Source organism: Furipterus horrens, unplaced genomic scaffold (genome assembly GCF_987537825.1).
Source record: "Furipterus horrens unplaced genomic scaffold, mFurHor1.1.pri manual_scaffold_3, whole genome shotgun sequence".
Lineage (NCBI taxonomy): Eukaryota > Metazoa > Chordata > Mammalia > Chiroptera > Furipteridae > Furipterus > Furipterus horrens.
This window is the reverse complement of record NW_028327173.1, coordinates 189,494,407-189,518,533: the sequence shown is the minus strand read 5'-3', so window position 1 is coordinate 189,518,533 and position 24,127 is coordinate 189,494,407. Positions and strand designations below refer to the sequence as shown.

Genomic DNA, 24,127 nt, shown 5'->3' with positions numbered 1-24,127 from the left:
ATTTGGTTAGGTATACTATTGATATACAAGCAAATGTCTATGTCCCTAAGAAAATACAGGAAACGCCTGTATAACACGGCTGTTAGGTTCCTAACAAATGCTGTGTTATGCGAATCCGTGTTATACGAAACAAAGAACCTAGTACAAAAAGGGGTGTTAGGTTCCAAAAATTAAAAAACATAATATTATATTTTTATAATTAAAAGAAATATCTTTATTAAAGCAATTTTCATCAGAAGTATTACATATTAATATGAATTAAATAATGCTTTCTTCGTCTATGCTCTACTTTTCACAAAAAAATCTGTTATTTTAGATTGCTTGGTTTTAGTTGAGAGATCTTTATAAATTTTGTTATACGGTGCAAAGCACTTTTGAAGTTCTCTCTTAAGCTTCGTGCTCCTTTCAGTGCATGGATCTTCATTTAAGAAATATGACTCTAACTGTTTGTCTAAGTCTAGGCCTTTCTTTACACTTTGTAAACTGTTTAACTTCTTCATTTTCATCAGTGCTATTGTCTCCTAATTTATCTTGGCACATTCCAGATGTCATTTCCACCAAAATTGCTTCATCAGTTTCTTCTTCTGCCAGCAATTCTTGGATATCTTCTATAGTCATACCGTGTTAGAGTGAAACCGTGTTATAGAGGCACCATGTTGTACAGGGGGTCGCCCCAATTCTCGTAACTGTGTTAGAGCAAAACCGTGTTTACAGAAGTACCGTGTTATACGGGGGATACCGTACATAGAAATATTGAGGGCTAGAAATATTGAGTGTCTGCAACTCATTGTCACATGGTCCAGAAAGAAAAATATGTTAGAAAGAGAATGACAAAGCAAATGGGATAAAATGTAAATAGTTGGTGTCATTTGCAAATTTTCTCTGAGTTATATGAAGATAAAAATTTACCTTAATTGCTGAATTAAAGTCTTTATATATCTGAGTTGTGATTGAGCCAACTTGACCTTACTAGTTATTTATAGCATTCATTAAAAAGGACAAAAAAATCATGCTCATCACTTAGAGGAAGTAAAGTAGTGAAGGAAATACTGATCAAATAGAAAAAAAACCCAAATTGCTAAGCAGAAGGACCTAAGTTTTTTTTGTTGGGAATTTATGCCCTAGTAACCTAGAATACTTCATGTCCTATATTATTTGCTTAAACATTTATAAAATAGATATTTTAAGTATTTCTTAAATAGTTCCTATATAATTAATAAGTTTTTCTAAGAAATAGTACTTTGTAAAAATTAGATGATCTTTGATCCAGAAACTTAAAAAAAATTTTTCTTTTTAATTTAATCTTGATTGTATTTTTTTCCATTACCAGTTAATTAGTTGTTTTATACCCCCTCCCCCCAGCAATCACCACACTGTGTACAAATTTATTTTAAAAGTTTGAAGGCAATTTTTGCAATTAATTGTTAAAAGGTGGACATTTTTTGGGGGGTGGAAGTTCTTCATCAAATCTTTGAGCTACAGGGAACACACAGTCATTTTAATAATTATTTTTATGTATTAATAATGTAATTTAATTATAGGATTGGTGAAATTCATAAAAACTCACCTTAATAATAGTATTGGTGAGCCATTTAACAAAATTATCCTATAGGATTTATGCAAAGTATTATTCCTATTTTTCTTTTTCAAAAAAAATTTTTATAGTGTATTGCTAAAATCACCACCTTCTAAGAAATACCTAACCTATCACAAGTAGGTATATTACTGGTAAATGCAGGCCTTGGTAGAGATGTGGTTATTTACTTTTAAATTATTTTATTGAGATTCTAAAGACAGCAATGGTGTCAGTTTAAATTTTTTGACTAGTAAAATGTCAGGTGTGATGGACATAATCACTCTTCAGTGGTAACAATAGTTCTGCTATACTTTGATGACATGTCTCTTTATTTCTGTTTTTCTCTTATAAAAATTGCTTTCTACCAATGTGAGGAATTGCTGCTTCTTGATACAGCTCTTCCTGTTTGGGGCCCCTTGAATACTACTAGTCTTATAAAGGATATACATGGAATGGAATTTGGGCAGTTATTGTGAACAAACAACAGTATTTTATCTGTTTGTCTCTTTCTCTACATACATACATTATTTTATATTTCAAGGGTCCAGGAATGTGCCTCTAAACATCTGACTTCTATCCAGGGGAATTATTTGTCATGAATTAGAGGAGATGGTGATTCTACATTAGTGTATGGATCTTACAGTTGCTGCAGAGACTTGCAGTGGTCATCTTTGTTATATTATAATAAAATCCTGTTTTATGGGGAAATTTCAGAACCTTCTCTTTCTTGTGTTCCTACAGTTTTGGTTAGAGTTATCACATCAGTGTAATGTAGTAATAATTATTTTACTAACAACAATTTTGTGAGATGTTTATTATTCTCATTTTACAGATGAGGAAACTGAGGCTTGGTGAAGTTACGAAATTTGTCCAAAGTCACACAGCTTGTAAAGGGCACAACCAAGATTCAGAGACAGGTCTGTCTAACTTCAAAACTCTTAATCATGGCCTTGAAACTTTGAAATAGTGTGAACTTTCAACCTATGATAAGTTGTGTTGATACCAGTATTGCTTAACTATTGTTTAACTCTTAATGATAATTTTTTTAATAGTGAGTTCTTTTATCCATAATAACTTTATGTATCTTTTAAATATGGTGAAAAGAAGTGTAACAGTGATTAAGGGTCTGGGACTCTGCAGACAGACTATGTAGGCATGAATCCCTAAGTTTCTCCACTTACTGTGTGACATTGGGAAAGTTACTAAACTTTTCTGTACCTCAGTTTTTCTATCTGTAAAATGGTGATAGTGATATTATACACCTTGTAGGGTTGTGAAGATTAAATGATTTAATATGTAAAAAGCACTTATAATAGTGCCTGACACACAGTAAGCATTCTATAAATGTTAACTATTGGTATTATCATCTAGCAGCTAGTAAAACATGATTGTTATTTCTAATGTGTTAGGAAATTTAGATAAAACCAAATTTAAGCAGAAATATAAGATATCACAGAACTCTCATAAACCAAAATTAAATTTGAATAAGTTAAACCTAAAGAAATGATACGTTCAAGTTCAGATCTATTGTAAAGCAAATGGGCAACTGCTTATAAGTCTCACGGATACAAAGATATTCTCTGTATGAGCAATTCGTATTCAGAATAGATGTTTACACTTTTAGGTGGCTTTTAAGGAGATGGTGTTTTGCCATGTTCACAGATAATTACGAAGAACCAAAACCTTACATGTTATGTAAAATGTTGACAATGTTTTATCAGTTGCAGAAGTGGTTATCAGAACTTACACTGTGGTGAACCAATGGGTTTGGTTGACCTTTGAACCAATGGGACCATAGTACATTCAACTAGAACTCAGATGAATACTGATCATGTGCTCTTCACTCATACTTGTTTATTGAAGCTGTGAATTCTAAAGTGCCATCTCAATTATTGCTACAATTTGATTAAAATAAAATTCCTGTGATTAGTGACTAATACGTTTATGACAATTGGAAAAATATTTATGAACAGGAACAATTTGAGTCAAGTTATGCAAAAATTCAAAGCTGTTATTAGGATGTGAGGGAGATCTGGCTGTAACATCTGTTACCCCATTGATCTCCAAGGTTGATTTGACTGATCTGGCTGGCTAAGCACGTGTCCCCTTCCTTCCTCACTTCTCCATGTGTGTCCCTTCCAAAGCTTCACACTTGGTCAAAGAGGACGACCTTCCCTGATAGAGCAGAGGACCATTCCCCTGCTAGAATTTCCAAATAAGCTCTCAAAAGCTGCTACTAAAAAATGGGACTTGTCTTGTGAGTTCAAGATCTCTGTAGCTTTTAATTTACACATGCATTTATTTTATTCTTTTTATCATATTGTATCCTTTAACGTGGTATGTCTTTCTCATTATTTGGATATTTTAAAATATCTTTCAGTAAAGTGTCCTTTTCTCCATAAAGATCTCTCAAGTTTTCTCTTAGATTTAATTATTAGATATCATATTTCTTGTTACTGAAACAAATAGTATATTTTTCCTTTTTTTCTTTCTATTTTCTATTTGCTGTTATAAGCTTTTTTGGTAAGTACATCTGTATTCAGCCAAGTTACTGAAGTATTCAAGTATTATGAATGCAAATTGTGTCTTCCTTTTCAGTGCTTATACGCCATTTCTTTTTCTTGCCTTACTAGGTTAGTGAGGATTTCCAGTACAGTATTCAATACAAGTGTTAATAGTGGGCACCCTTATGCTGCACCTGGTTTTTAAAAGCAAGTTTTCCTTATGTTTCTCCATTAATAATGATTGCTGTAAATTTTTGGTAGATATTCTATAGGTTAAAGACATTTCTGTTGGTAGTTGGCTAAGATTGTGTGTGTGTGTGTGTAGAATAAATATTGGATGTTATTATCAGATGATTTTTCTGCATTCATGAGATGATCATATGATTATCTTCCCTTATTCTATTGATGTGGTGAGTGATATTTATAGATTTTCTAATGTTGAATTACCCTTGCATTGCTGGAATAAACCCAAATTAACCATGTTGATCTTCTCTTATACTATACACTTGGACTTAGTTTATTAGTATTTCATTTAGGATTTTTGCATCTTTGTTCATGGGTGAAATTGTACCATAATTTTTATTTCTTAGGTTGCCCTGATTTGATTTGAATATCCAGATTATGCCAACATCAAAGAATGAGTTGGAAACTAATCTTTCTTTACCACTTTGAAAGGATTTATATAGGACTAGAATGATCTGATTCTTTACAGTTTGGTTGAACTTCAGTTCAGCTCTCTGGGTTTGGTTTTATTTAGGATTTCTGTTTCTAGTTAGGTCAGTTTTTAGAAAGGTTTTTTTTTTTTTTTCTTCCCATTTTTTAAGAATCCATCCATTTTGTCTGAGCTTTTAAAGTATTTGGCATAAAGTTGTTTAAAGCATTCTTTTGTTATTTTTAAATTTCTGTTAAGTAATATTTTTCTTTTTTATTTCCGATATTTTCTGTGCCTTCTTTTTCCCTTGCATCAGTCTTGCTAGTGGTTTTATGTACTTTCTTAGCCTTATCAAAAAACCAATGTTTGACTTTGATTTCCTTAGTTTCATTAATTTCTGGCCTTTCTCTTTTCTACATTTTTAAAGTGAAAAACAGAATTTAAACTCTAAGGACACTGGGCTATCTCCCAGTTTCCAAGGACAAGATTTCAATAGGGGCTAAGAACAGTTTGAGCCAGGGGCTTACAATGCTACTCAGACCTTTTCTCTTCCTCTTTCCTTTATGAATCTATTTCTTTCTCTCTTGCCGACAGTTGGCTTTTCTACCCTTTAGTCAATATGGCTGAAAATGGTGACAATGAGCCTTTGAATTTGATGTAAATTTCAGCCTTATCTCTCTTGACTCCTCCAGGGATTTCAGATTTTTCATCTAAATTACTTTCTTTCAGCAGATTGTTTTCTTTAGAATTCTTTTTAATGAGATTTTCTGTAGTAAACTCTCAGTTTTTTGTTTTGTTTGTTTGTAATGAAAGTGTCCTTACCACCCTCATTCTTGATAGGCATTTCATTAGGTATAAAATTATGGGTTGGCAGTTCTTTTTTTAGCCATTGGAAAAAATAATTTCACTCTCTTTTGGTTTTCATTGTTGCTGTTGATAAATTAGCTGCCTAATAATAGTTCATTTGAGTGAATCTGTCTTTGCTTTTGGTTTTCTGAAGTTTCATATGCTGCCCTACATATAGATTTACTTTTATTTACCCTGTGAATTTTTGACTATGAACTGCTCATTTTCCCTGAAAGAAATATTTGTGGGTTTTCTTTGAGGCCCAAGAAGAAACTGCATTGCTTCAAGAGGATTTACCTTTGTCCCTCCACCCTTCCATTTCTCCGACCCCCGCTGGATGCCTCACAGTACTAGTTTGGTGGCTAACTTCATCCTTTGAGGTTTTGGGCCACCCAAATAGGGTAAATTTGGGTTGCAGATATGTGGGTGGGCCTGCTTGTCTTTACAACTTCTTAGGGATCCTTGTTGGCTTCTGCAACAGGAAGACACATTTCCTTGTAGTACTCTGGGGATAAGATGTGGGAATGGGTAGCCTGGGTTTAATTCTAGTTTACTCTTTTCTGGAGGGTGAATCTTTTGGGGTGGTCCCCGCTTTATGGAGAAAGGGATTCCTATTACATTTTCCATGTTGGCTGGGTCTTAAACTTTGAATATTCTTTTCTCCCAAGAGAGCATTAAAACTGAAGCTCAACTTTGTGAGTTAGGCAGAGGTCCGCAGGACTAAGAGTTTAATTATGCCATTTATCTCTTTGAGTTTCTCTTTCTCGTAGATTTTGGCCTGGTTATTCCTTTATCATCTTGTCAGCTCTTCATTGCTTTTAATATATTTCAAAATAATGTTTTTCCATTACTTTTTGTTGTTTTCAGTGAGAGAATTTGGGTTGAATAATCTAGCTTACCATGTTACTGTAAGTAGTATTTTATTCTAATTTCTTTGTGTGTTCTTTTTTTACTTTTCTTATCCTTCAGATGTTTAACTCACCAGTTATTAGCCTTATTTTTTAATATAAGCATTTAAAGCTATACATTTATAAATAGCTCATGAGGTTTGAAGTGGAATATTTTCATTATTATTAGCTATATGTATTTAAGATTTTAAATTTGCTATTATGATTTTTCAGTTATGCTTGTGCCCTTAAATTATAATTTATTATGTACAAGACAATTAAGAGTTTTGACATGTGTAGATTTAAAAAGATTTATCTTTTGTTATATTTAACTCACCTTTAGAAAAACCCAAGCTTTTCTATTTGGATTACTGAGCAAGACTCAGCCATGTGCTGTATACAAGAGACGCACAAAGTGATTTAGAAAAGCTAAAAATGATGGGATAGGTGACGATATACAAGGCAAAATGGACACAAGAAGGAAGCAAGGGCTGCTCACTGACCACTCTTTGCAGTGGCTTTTTCTCCCCTTCCTGGTAACAAACTTTAATGAATAACCAATATTCCATATCACTGAGACTTCTTGAGGTTCCTGGAAGACTGATTTTGTGTTATTAATAGAATAGTAATTTCCTTTTCCTTTCTTTTCCCCCTCCCCCCTCTTTTCCTCCTCTGTTCTTCCTTCTGCTCTTCCTCTTTCCTCAAGCTTTAACATCTTTGAAGCTGGGATACATCTCTCATAGAAAGGAATCTTAGTATTGATGGTATTTAGCAATTAATTTGGGCAGCATTTTTTTTTCTTTCTTAGTGGAACATAAAATAACGATGCACATTGCAATCAATGGTATCTTAGTTTTGATGAAATACTACACTTTTACATACATACGATGGCTCTTCATTCCACCCCTTCCCCTACTTGAAATGTCTCCTTTTTGGTTTTCACATCTTATGTTTATGTCATTCAAGACCTTAAGGCAGGAAATAACCTTTATTTTCTCATCCTGGCTCCTCTGTTTCATTACGTAGAACAGTACTTCGTTGGACACAGGGTTATATTTAATTAACAATTAAGGGAAGGGTGTAGGTATAATGAATCATAGCACAGGCTGTGACATTTATATTAGCGACCAATATTTAGCTAGGTAGTGAAAGGAGATTAATACCTACATTAGTTAGGATTACTTTGGATAGAAGAGAACCCATGGCTTCCTACAGCTTAGAAAATTTGTTGGATCGATGCTTAGTCATTTGATGATGTTCAAGAAGGATTTAACCAATGAAACAAAAAATTACAATGTGTAAGACACTATGAAGGAAATGAGAAAAGTAGTGTAATATAGAATTATAGAAAGAGGTATTTAGAAAGAGGAAAAGAAGACTTCATCAGTGAGATGACATTTAGGTTTAGACTTGAAGTATTCGTGGGAGACATAAATCCTTGAAGGGTCTGAGGAAAAAGCATTTCAGATAGAAGGAAACAGCAGGCCCAGAGTGGGAAAGAGCTTGCCGTTAACTGAAAGGATCATAGTTGGGGAGAATGTCACCTCACAGTAAGAGAGGCAGACTAGGGCTTTCCCTTAATATGCTCACATTTATTGAGCATATATGGTGTTCTTGGCACTGTTCCCAGCACGTTTTGGGCAATGTATGGGCAATGTGAATTATTCTTTAATACTGACTCCCTGAATACTGAGAGTTTGGATTGCTTTGAAGATGCACTGTTATGCAGTGCCATGATCCATTTTACATTTTTAAAGATTACGCTAACTGCTTTGTATACACAGTTGATCAGAGAGGGACAAAAGAGGAAACAGAAATTAATAGTAGTTGATGGCTTCTATACTAGTCTAGATAAGAGACACAGTTGTCTTGGACTATAGTTCTGATGGTGGAGATAAAGAGCAGTAGAAATTTAAGATATATTTAAGAAACTTAAGATATACAAGTCTTTTGATGGTGGCTTGTATAAAGGCAGTTAGGGTTGTGAGGGGAAGGAAGGAGTCAGGTTGGAGAGTTAAAGAATTGGAGAGATGATGTGTATAGATAATTTGTGAAGTTATTTGTCAGTAAAAAGGAGCAGAACTGTTTATAACATTCTTATTTCTATAATTTTTTCCAGTGGCATTTCTGTCTGTCTCTTTTTAAAATTCTTGGACTCAGATATATTTTTATTCTAGTTTGCCTCTCCAGATTCCAGCACCTTTTTCTCATCCCACACTTGACAGATGCTTAGAGGAGGAAAATAGTGTAAAAAGAAAGTTAGCATTCTAAGCAGTTCTGCCCTTTTTCATCAAGATGTTCCTTGCTAAATCAGTCCTGGCTATATCAGAGTAAAACCATTTTGTTCTATAAGTAAAGATTCAATTCTTGAAGTCTGTCTATGTTATGTGGGATTAAGGGTGATTTGTGGGGTTAGGGGTAATAGGCATTATGTATTTTTATCTAAGTCTTAATGTATCTTAAAAGGTAAAGGTAAGTATAGCTGAATCGCAAATTCAGTTAACCAGTTGTTTTCTCACTTGAAAGGCAAGTGATTAAAAGGTAAAATTGGTTTTGTAACTGAAAGAAAAAGTTCTCAGAAGAGATAGCTTTTTAAGAAAATGTTTCTTAAAAAATATGTAGGTTCAGCTTTTGAAACCACCTTTGACTGCAGTTTTAAGTGGACAGGGTTTTTCCTCATTTTATGAAGCTCTGGTCTTCCAATATTAACTTTAAGGAGTAAATAAAGAAGCCATATATCAAAACAAAACAAAGAATCTTGTGGACAAGATGAGCAGGAAGATGAAAATTAGTAAGGCAGAAACCTAAAATTAAGTTAGATAATAGATAAGGGTCACGGACTACTGTTTAAATCAGTGAGTCTTAAATTTTGATAGTTACAGAATCCTTTGAGATTCTGATGAAAGTTGAAGTCTGGCCCTAGAAAGTGCACAGACACATGTGCATTCAGATTGGTCCATAATCTTACAGCACTATTGAGTCTGAAGAGCCAATAAGGTATATGATGCCCTGGTTGGAAACACGTGGTCTAAAGTGGTAATCAGAGCTGAGGAGTAAGTATGTGGCTAGAGAGCTTCAACATTCACATTGTGACAATGTTCTCTTCTCAAATACCAATCTTTAGGACATCTCAGACTTATTGTTGATTTTAAATCTTTGTTAGTTGACAAACCAAAATAATTTTTATTTTAGCTATTGAAAAATTACTCTGTTCTTAATTTTGTTTTATTCGAAAATGCCATAGGTTTTCAGAAAGAAGGTAATACAATATTCAGAATAGCCTAACATAACGTATCCTATTAATAATAAAAACTGAATTATATAAAAAACTAGGTTTATATAGAAGCTGAATGAATATTTCCTGTGACAAGTAGGTTAAAAGAGATAAAACCCTCGTTCTCTGTACCTTTCCATGAATGTTTGTAAATTAACTTGAATCACAAAACTGAGTTTTTTTTTTACATAACTTTTATTTTTTTATAATTTCTTTTTTTATTGTTGTTCTATTACAGTTGTCCCCATTTTCCCCCATTGCTCTCCACTGCCCCGACCGCCCCCCCAAAATGCTTTTTATTCATTATGAATGAGGATGAAGATTTTTTGTGTTCAAAAGTCATTTGTATTTTCTTTCCTGTAACTGTCTATTCATACCCTTTGCCTGTTTTTCTTTTGCTTTTTTTTAGTATGTTTTATTGATTATGCTGTTATAGGTGTCCCAATTTCTTTTCCCTTTGCTCCCCTTCATTCAGTACCTCCCTTCTCTCCAGCAATCCCATCCCCCTTAGTCATGTTCATGGGTCATGCATATAAGTTATTTGGCTTCACCCTTTCCTATATTATTCTTAACTTCCCTATTTTGTACCTAACAATTATGCTTCTTAATCCCTGCACCATTTTCCCATTTCTTCCCCTTCCCCTTCTAGCTGATAATTCTCCAAATGATCCCCATACCTATGATTCTGCTCATATTCTGGTTGTTTGCTTAGTTTACTTGTGTTTTTATTTTTTAAGGTTCTGGTGTTGATAGTTGTGAGTTTGTTGTCATTTTAATGTTGATAGTTTTGATCATCTTTTTCTTAAATAAGTTTCTTTAACATTTCATAAAATAAGGGCTTGGTGATGACGAAATCCTTTAGCTTTGCCTTGTCTGGGAGGCACTTTATCTGCCCTTCCATTCTAAATGATAGCTTTGCTGGATAGAGTAGTCTTGGTTGTAGGTCCTTGCTTTTCATCACTTTGAATAGTTCTTGCCAGTCCCTTCTTGCTTGCAAAGTTTCTTTTGAGAAATCAGCTGACAGTCTTATAGGAACCCCTTTGTAGGTAACTCTGTTCTTTTCTCTTGCTTCTTTTAAGATTCTCTCTTTAGCTCTAACCTTGGCATTTTAATTATGATGTCTCTTGATGTGGTCCTCTTTGGGTCTAGCTTTTTTAGGACTTTGCTTCCTGGACCCGTATGTCCATTTCCTTTCCCAAATTAAGGAGGTTTTTCTTCATTATTTTTTCACATAAGCTTTCGATTTCTTGCTCTTCTTCTCCTTATGGCATCCCTATGATTCAGATGTTGGCATATTTAAAGTTGTCCCAGAGATTCCTAAGTCTCTCCTCATTTTTTTTCAATTCTTGTTTCTTCATTCTGTGCTGGTTGACTGTTTATTTTTTATGTTCTAAATCATTGATTCGAACCCCAGTTTCCTTCCCTTCACCATTGGTTTTATATGGGTTTTCTTTTGTTTCACTTAGGCTAGTCTTTACTTCCTCCCTTCTGTGTTTGCAGTACTCAAGCATATCTGTCAAGTCTGTGAACACCTTTATCACCAGTGTTTTGAACTCTGTGTCTGTTAGGTTGGCTATCTCCTCATCTGTTAGGTTGACTATCTCCTTGTCGCTTAGTTCTCCCAATGGGACCTTGACCCATTCCCTCTTTTGGGCCATACTTCTCTGTCTCCTCATATTGCAGGCTCCCGTGTTTGTTTGCCTCTGTGTCTTAGGTAAAGCTGTCACACCTGTTATGTTGTAAGGGGCAGAGCCTTAGGTATTTGTCAGTATGGGGTGACCCGTTTCACCACGTTGTGACTCTGTACGTAGGGGAGGGGTCATAGAGGGAATAATGCTGCTTGCTCAGCACTCGCCCCTTTTCCAGGCACTTCTCCCACCTCTCGTATGGGACTGGTGCCCCTCTAGCTGTTGCCCTGGTTGTGGTTCCCAGAGTGGGTGGCTTTGCGGAAGTTCTAGGACCATGGGGGCCCTCTAAACAAACATACTCTGCTGAGAGACCGGCAGTTTCTTCCTCCACCCCAACCCCCACTGGTTTTCACAGTCAGAAGCAATGAGGCTTTATTTTCCCCTGCACTGGATCTGTGAGCTCTGCGGTCTGGGTGGTGCTGGGAGCACTCTCCAGGTGTCCTTACCTACTTTTTTTTAATGTTTGACTGCGCTTTCTGCCTGCCAGCCACAGCCGCTGTCACTGCTGCCCGTGCTCTCCACCCCAGCTTCGCCCCTGCTACCTGTCTGGATGACTGTTTCTTCTTTATATCTTTGTTTGTTGGACTTCCATGCAGCTCAGTTTTCTGGAACTTCTGGTTGTCTCCAGTTTTGAGGAAGTTGTATTCCTTCCTTGTTGTGGAGGGAGACACAGTGTGTCTACCTATGCCTCCATCTTGGCTGGAAGTCCTCAAAACTGTGAAGTTTTAAAATGAGTTTTATTAGGCCTGTTAAGTATAGGACATACTATATTTGTTTCACTGTTGGTGATGAAGCTGTACTTTGTTGCTATTCATTTGGTTCAGTGCCTAAGTGGAGCAGCTGAGCCAGTGATACAACTTAATAAGTAATTGTGTCCTGTTAGGCAAATTATGCCAGTGGGGCAAATTAATCCAGAATTCTTAGGATTTATTGATGGAGCAGAACTGAGTAGATCACCTATCTCTAAATTCTTTGGCCATGCTGAGAGTCTAGAATTCCTTACATTTTTTCACTTAGTTAACTTGATCAAATAAAGATTTTTTTCTTTACTGTGAATATTGAAATCATGTTCCACATATAAGAAACAATAAATCAAAGAAAGAAAATTTAAAAATGAAATATTTTATGCTTGTAGTAAAATGTTATACTTTAATATAAAGATTTTTTTTAGCAGGTAGACAGTCAATACATCCCCTTTCTTATAACTTCTTTATAGAATTCTGGGATAGAAGTATGATGAAGAATACAGTGGAATTATATATATTCATATTCAAGCATGTTTATTCAGAGAACAGTAAAATAAAAGAGTTAAAAACGGATTTGATTAAATTTAAATTTAGGTCTCTCGCTGTTCTGTTCAGTGAGTTTCTGCTGTACAGTGTTTTTGTGCCTCCCATAGTGGGAGCATGCTGTGTGGTTCTAGTCCTAGATAGACCTCATTCTCAGCATAGATCATGAACACAAGCTTGCAACTTCAACTGTGTTCAGTTGAAACCAGCAAACTGTTCCATAGTAGGAGGAATCTCTTGGCTGTGTTGGAGTTATTGCATGATAGTGCTGTACGTTTTGAATGATAAGGTATTCCCAGTATTGGTTGATACTTTTCAAGTCTTGCTGTTTATATCCTTGCTGATTTTTTGCCTACTTATTCTATTAATTATGGAGAGGGGGATGTATAGGCACTCCAGCTTTATTTTGACTACTATTGATATGGCATATTTTTCCCTATCTTTTTACTTTTAACTTATTTGTGTCTTTATGTTGTAGGTGGGTTTATTGTAGGAGGCGTATAGTTGGGTCTTGCTTTTTCAGTCCAGTCTGTTGAAGAGCTAGTTGGTTTGTTTGACTACTAGGGAGCTAGTGTCACTTCTAACAGTTCAGTCTTTTCCAACAATTCTATTCATGATCTCACTGGGGGAACATGTGGTGATGGGGACTATGTTTAGGACCATGGTGGACAGGGTGGAGGGCTTGTGAGTACTATTGTGTATTCCTCTCTGTGCCCACCTGAGATTGGGTGAGGGCATGTGAAGGCAGGCCAACCTTGTAGGGACCTTGGAGGGAGCCAACAACTATGCCTGAGAGAGATGGGACTTTTGGAATCTGACTTGGATGTTACCAGTCAAAATATTCACTGGCCTTAGAGCTTTGTTAAACCAGGTATTAACCTATTAGTTGTTGGATTGCAGAAGGTCAAAGGGGAGTATCCTAGGAGAGGGGCTCAGCACTATGACTGCTTACTATCTAGAACGGAAGGATGGCAAAAATGTCATTATTGGTATGGTTATATTAATATAACACATACTAGCCAGTTATATGGTGTGTGTACCTCTGTTTATTTTTTAGTGTGTTGGGCTTAATTTTGTTTACTATATCCTAACTCCTATTAGGAAAAAAGAGGGAAATAAGAGATGACAACAAGAAAAGTTTTACCTATAATGACTGCCTATGGTGGCCCTGACCTCTCCTTTGAACTTCAGGCTTACACACATCTCCACCTGGAAGCTCTATAATTAAGCCCCTCAAATTCAACAATTCAGTTTGCTGAACTCATCTATCTAGTGTTCTGAGCCTAAAACTTAGGAGTCATATGCGGATTTCTGCCTCTTTCTCACCTTTCACATTCAATCACCAGTTCCTTCTATTCACCTTCCCCACTGCAGCAAGGAAGAGCACCACTTTGACCGAATCAGGCAGGGAAAGTTAGGAAAAGGGTATTTCTAGGGTCTTGTAACCTGGACTTGCATGGTTTAAGGCAAGTCCTTCAATGTGGGGCACTGGTTGGGATGGGCAAAGTTTGTGACAACGTGTTCAGAATTAGTAGACACAACAGGAAAAGGGTCTTGAAGCAATCTGTTGTTTCAGGAGCGCTATTTGCCGTGATGCACACATCATTTGCCCAGATGAATTAGTTGGCAAGAATTCCTGATGCAAACAGTGCAGCTTGTTATTGGTTTATAGTCTTATCCTGGGATTTGACTCAATTCTCACTGCTACTCTTATTTTCTAAACTTTTCTTCAGTCTCCTTTTCTCCTACACCAACACCACTGCCCTAGTTCAGTCTGTTGTCATAACTTGCCTAGACTATTTTAAAAGCCTTCCAACTCATCTACAGTCTTTTCCCTCCCAGATTTGTTTTCCATACTGCCACCAGAGTAATTAACTATATTGCAACTCTGACCTTGTCACCAATGTGTTTTAAGCTTTCTATTGGCGTCTGGTTGTCTATAGGATAAAAATCAGTACCTTACCTGCTCCTTCAGCCTTCTTTCGCACTCTTCTTGCATTGCTGCCTAGTGTTTGACTCCCTGCATCTGTGCTTTTGTTGATGCTGTTGCCTCTACCTGAAATACCCTTTTCTTCCTACTCCCCATGGCCATGTGGCTAATTTTTGTTCTTCTTTTAAAACTTAACTCAGGTAATATCCCCTGTAGTGAATGTATCCTGAACCTGGACTGTGCTGCCAGACCACACTCTGTGTAGTGCTGTTATTATAGTGATTGTATTACACAGAAATTAACTTTTATAAGGGGAGAGAACCACCTAAAGGCAAGTTATCTTATTGATTTCTGTACCCACCAGCATTAACAATTTAGCCCAGCACATAGTAAGTTCCCAAACAGTTTTTACTGACCCAAACAGATCAGGTCAGAGGGGGAGGGCTTAAGGGATGGGAGATAGGTGATGATTGGCCCTGGCCGGGTTGCTCAGTTAGTTGGAGCATTGTCCCATACACCAAGAGGTTGTGGTTCAATTCCCGGTCAGGGCACATACCTAGGTTGCAGGTTCAATCCCCAGTTGGGGTGTGTATGGGAGGCAATCAGTCATTGTTTCTCTCTCTCTCTCTCTTCCCCTTCCCTCTCCCCATCTCCCCATCCTTGTCCCCTCTTCTCTCCCTTCCTCCCTCTCTAAAAATCAATAAAAACATATCCTTGGGTGATAATTTTTATAAAAAGAGGTGACGGTTTAATTCTAAATTAATGTATTTGAGGCAACATAAATGTACTCAAATGTAGAAATTTGAGTAAGAAAGCAAGACCTAAAAGTATTATTGGGAAATCATCATAACAGGGGTATAGGTTGGATGTTGTTCTTTAAGGGAAGTTGTCAAAGTGATTCATTTGTCAATGAGTGTCTTCTAACACTGATGATTCTCTGGTCTTAAATGACTCCATCTACCCTATCTAGTAAATATCATCTAATATGATAGGGGGGTCTGTTTTATCTTTTGTTTCTTCAAATTTATAGTATGCCATATGTATGATAGGCACTGTGTTAGGATGCTGGGGTACTATTTAGAGAAAATATAGTCTACCATTAAGGAAATAGAAAATTGCTACAAATGTTGGTGAGTACAGTAATAGAAGTTAAGCAGTAGGTGTTGCTGGGAATCATGAAATGGAAGGACCTAACCCAGGCCAGACAGAGACTTCTCAGAAAAAAATGCCAGCTTCCTTGAAGACTCCTGAACTGACTCTCTAAAGAAGAGTAGACTTTAACCAGAGGCAAATAGGAGAATGTCTTTCTAAGCACAGGAAGAACATATGCAGAAGCTCTGAAGAGGGCCTGCCTTGTTTGGAGAACTGTGGTTTAGTATGGCTGGAGCTTGGCAGATGAATGGGGACCGGTGAAAAGATTGGTGAGTGAAGCCAGATGAAAAGGACTGTGTTTGCCATGCTTAGGAATTTGGACTTTATCTTGAAGCCAAAGTGCAGCAATTGAAGGATTTTAAGCAGAGTAATTGCATGGTCACATTTGTGTTTTAGAAAGCACTTCGGCAGTAGTCAGGAGAACAGAGTGGAATGGACCTCTTGGAAGCAAAGGGGCCATAAGTAAAAAGCTTTCACAATAATTTAAGCAAAAATGGCTGAGGCTAGTAGAACTAATGTGGTGGTGGTGGTAGTGGAGGAGTGAATCAAAGATACACTGATATAAAATCAGAAGAGTCACTGGGCAGAGGAAGGGTGAATGCAGGGATGACTCAGGTGTCTGGCTTGCCTGACTGAGTAGGAGGGTAGTCTGTTTTGTTTTGTTTTTTTTTAATGTTTTTTATTGATTATATTGTTACAACAGTTCCAATTTTAGGAGGGTAGTCTGTTTTGCTAAGAGAAAGAAATTAAGAAGAAAGAACTCAAATGGCTTCTTAGTGTGCCAACTTGAGCAAGGGCTATAGGTGCTTTTCATTTTCTTTTATTTGTATTTGTGCCTATTTTAAAAATACGATATGAAACAGTATAACAGGATGTATTATCAAGGAAGGTTATGGAATTCTTTTTGCAAGTCTGTTAGATTACAGTAGACACTCACGTAGTTCAGTTTAGGAATGACTGATCTACTTAAAGGCACAGGAATGGACTACCTTTTGTCCAGTTCTTTGATTATTTAACATCTACTTAATATGCTATGTAAATCAGTTTTGAATTGAGAAATAATACATTTATTTTTAGAAAATCCAGAGATCTTTACATTGCCATTTGTCTGTCAGAATTTATACCTTTTGTGAAGATATGTGGTAAGGTTGACTTGTCTGTGTAAAGTAGCTAATTTGATAATAGTTCTGCTGTGGCATGAATGCATTTTAAAATACAAAATGATTTTCCTCAGAATGCACACTTTGATTTTCAAGTCTTTCATTGCTGTCACGTGGACTTAATGTTCAATCCCTTGCTATTTAACTCTCCTGGCAGAAAGGATGTTTCCTTTATGTAGCTTTCGCACTCAGTCTCTCAACCTAAAATCTCTTTTAGGCCGGTGGAGGTGCTTAAAAGAATGAGCAATGCTACCTAACAAAAAACTGGAGGTATTGGTTTTAGGTTTTGAGATTGGCTCTGTAAAAGGGCACTTATTAATTCTGTTTACTCATTAGTTCTTGAATGTTCTGTTGTTTCTTATCAATTAGGTCTTCCCTTCCCTGTAGTTTTGTGATTTCTGCTGGACCTTTGAGAGCATTAGAGAAGTGTCTCTTTCAGTAACCAAACAAAAAAACTGATTATAGTATAATACTTTTTAATTTACAGAGTTAGTGATGAGACTTGGACTGCTTTCATATTTGTAATGATTATAGATCGAAAGTACACTCTGATGTCATATTGCTTGCAAGACATTTCTTCTTTAGAATAATTTTATCCTAGTAGAACTTTTTCTTCTTTAAGCATGTTTAAAGGAAACTATTTTATTTCTTTAGTAAAACACATTTTTAGAAAAGGTGATTGAAGTCCCTGCTTTGTGTAATGTCTTCAAATAGTAAGCTAAAATGGTCCCCAGATTTCATTGTTTCAGAATGATTTTTTCCCCCAATAAGTATGAAAGTTTTCAGACATTGTTAGCAGTCTGTACTTTGGCCTACATGTACAGATTTTCATTTTCAGGAGTGAGAATAGATTTGAGAGGTAGAATCAGTAGGGTTACTCATTGGATTATTACAATTAAAGTGCTTGAAAGTTCTCAGAATAACATCTTTTCAAATCCTAAGATGTTATTGTTGTTTTACAAGACTAATATTATAATTGTCTTTAAAATGTGAAATGATTTTTTTGAGCTCTGAGTTACTCTAAGAGGACATATGCTAATTTGTTTTCCCCAAAACCAAAATCTTTACTTTGGGACATTAGCTTTAATTAGTATTGTAATCCAAAGTTTAAATATGTGAGAAGGTAATAACTTCTTTTTCATATTTCTTTAACTCTGCCTGCAGGTTGTAAAAATTAAAATGAACAAACTACGGCAAAGTTTTAGAAGAAAGAAAGATGTTTATGTTCCAGAAGCCAGTCGTCCACATCAGTGGCAGACAGATGAAGAAGGGGTCCGTACTGGAAAATGTAGCTTCCCAGTTAAGGTAAAAGAGCATGTTTCTATAAATCTGTATGTGGAAAAGAAGGGACAGTCTCTTGTATGTGAAGTACCATTAATTAGGACAGTTAAAAGAAAGTCCTCCCCAAACCAGTATCTTCATATTCTACTTCGATAGTAGTAAAATAGGTTATAATTAGTAAGTTTTTCTCTTTATATTTATTTTAAGGTTTTATTTATTTATTTTTGGAGAGAAAGGAAGGGAAGGAGAAAAAGAGGGAGACATCGATGTGAGAGAGAAACATCTCTTATGTGCCCTGACAGGGGACTGAACCCACAAACAAGGCTTGTGCCCTGACTGGGAATCGGACCAGCGACCTTTTACTTTGCGGCCCGACGCCCAACCTACTGAGCCACACTTGTCAGGGCGAGTGGTTTCTCTTTATATTTAAAGAGGATGTCTCCATTATGTAGCTTTGTCACATTATTTTCTCAAGCTGAGATCTCTTTTAAACTGGTGAAGGTCCTTAAATCCTTCAGGGAAAGAATAAGCAATGATACTTAACAGAAAACTAGAAGTATTGGTTTCAGATTTTGAGATTTGCTCTGTAAAGGGACATTTATTCATTGATTCCCTAAACCAAAAATTTTAATTTAGGGTAATCGTTTTTTATTCATATGGTAATCCAAGGTTTAAATATGTGAGAATGTATATAATCTAGTATAAATCTTGAATAGCCACAAGTAAGATCAATTCTGATGAGAAAAATGATCCCAAAATATCTTAAAATCTCAAATTATCAAGAATCAAATTAATTTCAGTGGGATATGCTTACTAAGTGTCAGGGCAGAAGTTAGCAAGAGTCTGCTTTCTTAAAGACAGGCCTGGTATGTTCTAGAAAAACTTAAATCAGAAGAGTTCATTCAAAAGGGATTTTCTCATTAATCTTATAATTTTTAATCATGTAGAAGCCTTTTAATGCCTTCACTTGTCAGAACAAGAAATGGAAGCTCAAAGGTAAAGAACATAGTGGGTGCCGTACAGGTGCTTTTTCTTACTACTCCTTGAGACTCTGGAGAAGAGAGGTTATATTGGGTTGGCCAAAAAGTCTGTTTAGTTTTTCTGGTAAAATAAAAGACAAGTTTTTCGTTTTCACCAATAACTTTATTGATTTGGATATTTTGAACACGTCAGCTTACTCCTGCTATTGGCTTCTAGTGGGTAGAGGCCAGGGATGCTGCTATTATTTGGCCAGAATGTCAGTAGTACCAAGAAACTTCACAAACCACTTCTGACATATTCAATCAGTTGCAGCACCTTCTTCATACACTGCATAAATCGTTTTTTGTGTTTCAGTTGTATTTTTACCTTTCTCGAAATAATAAAGCAAAATATGCCAAAAAATGTTGCATATTCTTCCATATTAAGTATTATAATGCCTGCACAAAAATTCACCAGTTTTGATAAGTATTTTTTAATGCATGCATGCTGATATGACAGCTGTGATAATACAATCTAACAAAAATCATTTTGAATGAAGTTAAAGACAACTAAGTGCTACCAGAGCCATCATACGGAAAAAACTTAATGAACTTTTTGGCCAACCCAATATTTAAGGACATGGAAGAAATGCACATGCTACACTGTTTAGTGAAAAGAGACGATTTATAAATTTTTTTAAAAGATTTTGTTTATTTTTAGAGACGTGGGAAGGGAGGGAGAAAGAGAGCAAGATAACAACAGTGTTGAGAGATCCATCTACCAGTTGCATCTCACACACCCTCAACTGGGGACCTGACTCACAACCCAGGCATGTGCCCTGATGGGGAATCGAACCGGCGACCTTTTGGTCTGCAGGCCAGCGCTAAATCCACTGAGCCACAACAGTGAGGGCAAGACAATTTATAATTATATGAGCATACTGTGAGATGATGTATTACTGTGGGGCATAAAATAGAAGGAACTAGTCCAAAACGTTAATCTCTTGAGGAAAAATTTAGTTTAATATAAAATGTAAGGTTTTTTTTTCACTATTTTTTATAACCTTTTGTGTGAGTATTCTTATCGTGATTTTTTCTCTTCTTTTTTACTGCCTCAGTAGTATTGATTAAAACATGGACTAAATCTTCAGAAGAAAACAAACAAAAAGTCTATATGACAGGAAAAGTGATTTGTAGAATCTACCGGTCAAATAAATATGTGGGTTTGAAAATATACAAATTTTTCCAGTGTCAGTAACAGCATTTGCCTCATCACTTAGCTTTGCTTATTTAACTCACTTCCTGAAATTTCTTTTATAGAAATAATAAACATTTTAATTTTTAATGTTCATTGTAAATATGAAAAGAAAAAACACCTCTCAAACATAAAAACTGATGCTCTGCTACCTCCCCACCCCACCCCCCAAGAAGTTGGCACATTTTGGTTATAAAAGTTAGTATTAAGTATGTGGAAATGAGCACTCTTACACACTGTTGGTTATTTAGAGTATAAATTATAACTTCTTAGGAGGACAGTTTTTAAATATCAGTTAAAACTTTTAAATGCATTTTTCATTTGACCAGCAATTTTATTTTACATTTAAGAATTATATTTAAGATATACTGGCATTGTCTGTAATAATAAAAATCTGGAAACAACCATCATTCTATGATTGGATAAAGAAATTATAGCACCTGTTAAATGGAATTCTTTGCTACTATTAAAAAAAAATAAGGTAGATCTATCTGTATTCATGTATTCGGTAAATTTCTTTGAACACCTGCTATGTGCCAGATATGCTAAGTAAGGAAAAAAGACATAGTTCTTGGTGCGTGGAGTTCATAGTCTCCTTGTGTGGGAGACAGACCTTAATGAGATATTCACATTAATAATATATGATTACAAACTGAGATAAGTGCTTTCAAAAAAGAGAATCTGGTTTTGTAAGAGCATGTGACAAAATAAGATCTAGACTATAGGATCAGGAAAGCTTCCCTGAGAAAAATCAAGTTTGGCCTGATATCTAAAGATTGAGTAGGAATGAATTAACTGGAAAGGTAGGCAGAGCATTTCAGAAGAATTATGGAAAGTGCATGCACAGACTGATGGTGGGAGGAAAGAATGATACCAAGGAGCTACAGGAAGGCTGTAGTGTGTGAAGTTGTATGAGATGAACCTGGAAAGTGGTAGGGCAGAGCTTCGTAGACCATGTTAGAAATTTTGAACTTTAAGAGTAATGGGAAACCTCTATTTATTTTATTGTGGTAAAATATACATAACCTGAAATTTACCATTTTAATCATTTCTAGGTATACAGTACAGTGTTATTAAGAACATTCACATTGTTGTGCAATCATCACCACCATCCGTCTCCCAGAGCCTTTTCATCTTCCCAAGTTGCTGGGACTCTGGCTGCAGTGTGGTTGGAGGTAGTCTGAGTTGATGCAAGCGATCTCATGAAAGATTATTGCAGAAACCCAGAGGAGTGATGTAATGGTAGGCAGGACTAGGGCGGTGACTGTGGAGATGAAAAGAAACGAAGTTGAGAGATAATTAAGAGATAAAGGAAACAGGAATTGGAGATGGACTGGATCTCTAGGGAGTGGAAAAGGGTGTGGTATTAAGGATGACATCTAGTTTTTTGTCCCAAACTGATAAAGGTGATGCCCATTGTCATAGGAGACACTGAAAGAGTATTCTCTGCCCGTACTTATACAGAAAGATGACCTTAGTATAATAATAAAGGCAGGATACAGAATAGTGTTTACGGTATGAGTATGTATAGTTAAAAAGAAATATATATATACTTATATAATATGTAATAATATATGGGAATGAAGCACTGAGGACCTTTCAGAATTGTTGACATTTCTTATGAACATGTGTCATTTATAATAAATAAGTAGAGAAGCCAGTTGAAAGAATGGCTGTCATGTTGGCCACAGTCTCTATATCTTATCTATTCTTCCTGAGCATATATCCTCTCTGTTTTGAGTTATTTTAATACTGCCATTGCTTTAATTATCTCCTGATCTTTTTTTACCTCTCTCTTAGACCATTACAAGAACTCTTGACTATTTTTCTTGCTTCTGATCTTGTTTCTGTTCCAAATTCTTAAATTAGTACTATAATAATGATCTTTCTAAATTGCAAATATGGTTATGTCACTTACCTGCTTCCTGTTCTTCACTAGCTCTGTAATAAAAATTTAAGAGTCATCTAGAACTCTCTGAAAGCACACACTTGTAAGCCAAACTACCTGAGTTTGAATTTGAGCTTTGCCAGTTATTAACTGTGCGACCTAGGCAAATCACCTAACCTCTCTGTTCCTCAGTTTCATCATCTGTAACATGAGAACTAGTGCCTGCCTAGTGTACTAGTGTTCTGAGCATTAAATGAATAAATACAGTACATTTGAAAAACACAACACTGCTTGGCAGACAGTGAATACACAATAAATACTGCTGTTATTGTTTTTATTGGTTAGATACCAACTGAATACTGGAGTTTTTAATCTACATTTCTTATTTCTTGTTTTTTTTTTCCCTTGATTGAAGTTTTAGGACTTCAAGTTAAATACTTCTTTTAAATAGGAGCTAGAAACATTTGGTAAAATGTTTGATGTCTGAGGACTTATGCATTGGTCACACCAACCTCCTCTAGCTTAAAATTCTATTTTTCCCAAGAGATGGTACCTTTTCTGCAGCTTATAATTTTATTGACTGAATGTGACAATCTTTTGCATACGCAGTAATGTTTCATTTAAATGCAGCCTCACACTGTAATTTTTTGAGAAGATATTCTAGGTGACAAGTAGCGCTCCAAACTTACATTAATTAATGTTCAATCATGTGTGGTACCAATGAATAAATCAACTGAAGTGACAGTTGGCTGAACAGATACATTGTATTCATTTCTAAGTTTGCTAGCATGCTGGCAATAACAACTACATCATAATTTGCTCTTCTGTCTAAAACATTAAAAAGTTGGAAAAACATGTCTGGATCAGAGCAATAAGATATTTCAGATGAGTTTTTTAGCAAAAATTATGAAATATTAATGGTTTATTCATCCTAGGCATATCAGTTACTCATGATTTTCTGTACATTTTGCAAAGAGGTTTCAACTCTAACCAGTAACCCTTAAGAACTTAATTTCTTTGTGGCATAATATGAAGTAAGATTTCTGTTACAGATATTATTACGGAATAGTTGGTAATAATCTGATTATTTTAAGACAGAACTTAAACTCCAGTGGTCTAGATTTAGAGGGTTAGGTTCTTAAGTCGTCGGCAGCCGTCCGTCTCGAGAGACGATGATGTAGCTTCTTACGAGTCTATCTGCACCGCCGAGAATGGTTGTGCAGTCCGACTCGGGAGTGACACGGTATCTGTCTCCTCCCGTGTTGAATCGACATCTTGCGATGACGCTGGAGTGTCCTCTCCAGTGAAGCTGAAGCTACAGAGCCTGGGCAGGGTGATATGGAGGGTCTGCTGTTGCCCATGCAGCAGACCCCCCCCCTCTTCGCAGCTGAAGGGTCCAAGGGAAAGACGGAGTCAATACAGCTTGGCTTCAGGTGCGCCGCAGGAGTTGCCGGTGTTGACTACAATGTCAAACCGCCTTAGGGACCCCGGCTCCGGATTTTCTGTCGGGGTTTACTCCCTTAGCCTTTCACCTGAAGAGGTATGCCGCAAGGCAGCGGAGGTTTTTTGGAGTCAGAGTTTTCCTTCTCTGATGTGCCCTGACTGGAAGATCGAACCAGCGACACTTAGCTCGCAGGCCGACGCTCAATCCACTGAGCCAAACCAGCCAGGACTAGGTTCTTAAGTAATATATTATAATTTATACCATGATATGTGAATTAAAAGTTAGTTTATTAAAGGTATTGACTATAATTTATACTTAAATTTTTTTTGCAATTAAAGTAAT

At 36.0% G+C, this 24,127-nt stretch overlaps 1 protein-coding gene across 11 annotated transcripts in view; it reads left to right on the top strand.

Annotated features, from left to right (window-relative positions):
• NUMB (NUMB endocytic adaptor protein) overlaps nt 1-24,127 on the top strand; it is a 136,452-nt gene that overhangs the window by 64,108 nt on the left and 48,217 nt on the right. For 10 of the 11 annotated variants that reach the window (XM_090271106.1, XM_090271112.1, XM_090271110.1 and 7 more), the window contains 2 exons: nt 2,409-2,493; nt 18,123-18,263. In XM_090271106.1, coding sequence (XP_090127232.1) covers nt 18,138-18,263 — 126 coding nt within the window. In that variant the 5' untranslated portion in view covers nt 2,409-2,493; nt 18,123-18,137. The remainder of the gene's footprint in view (nt 1-2,408; nt 2,494-18,122; nt 18,264-24,127) is intronic. The other variant, XM_090271108.1, reaches the window with a different exon arrangement.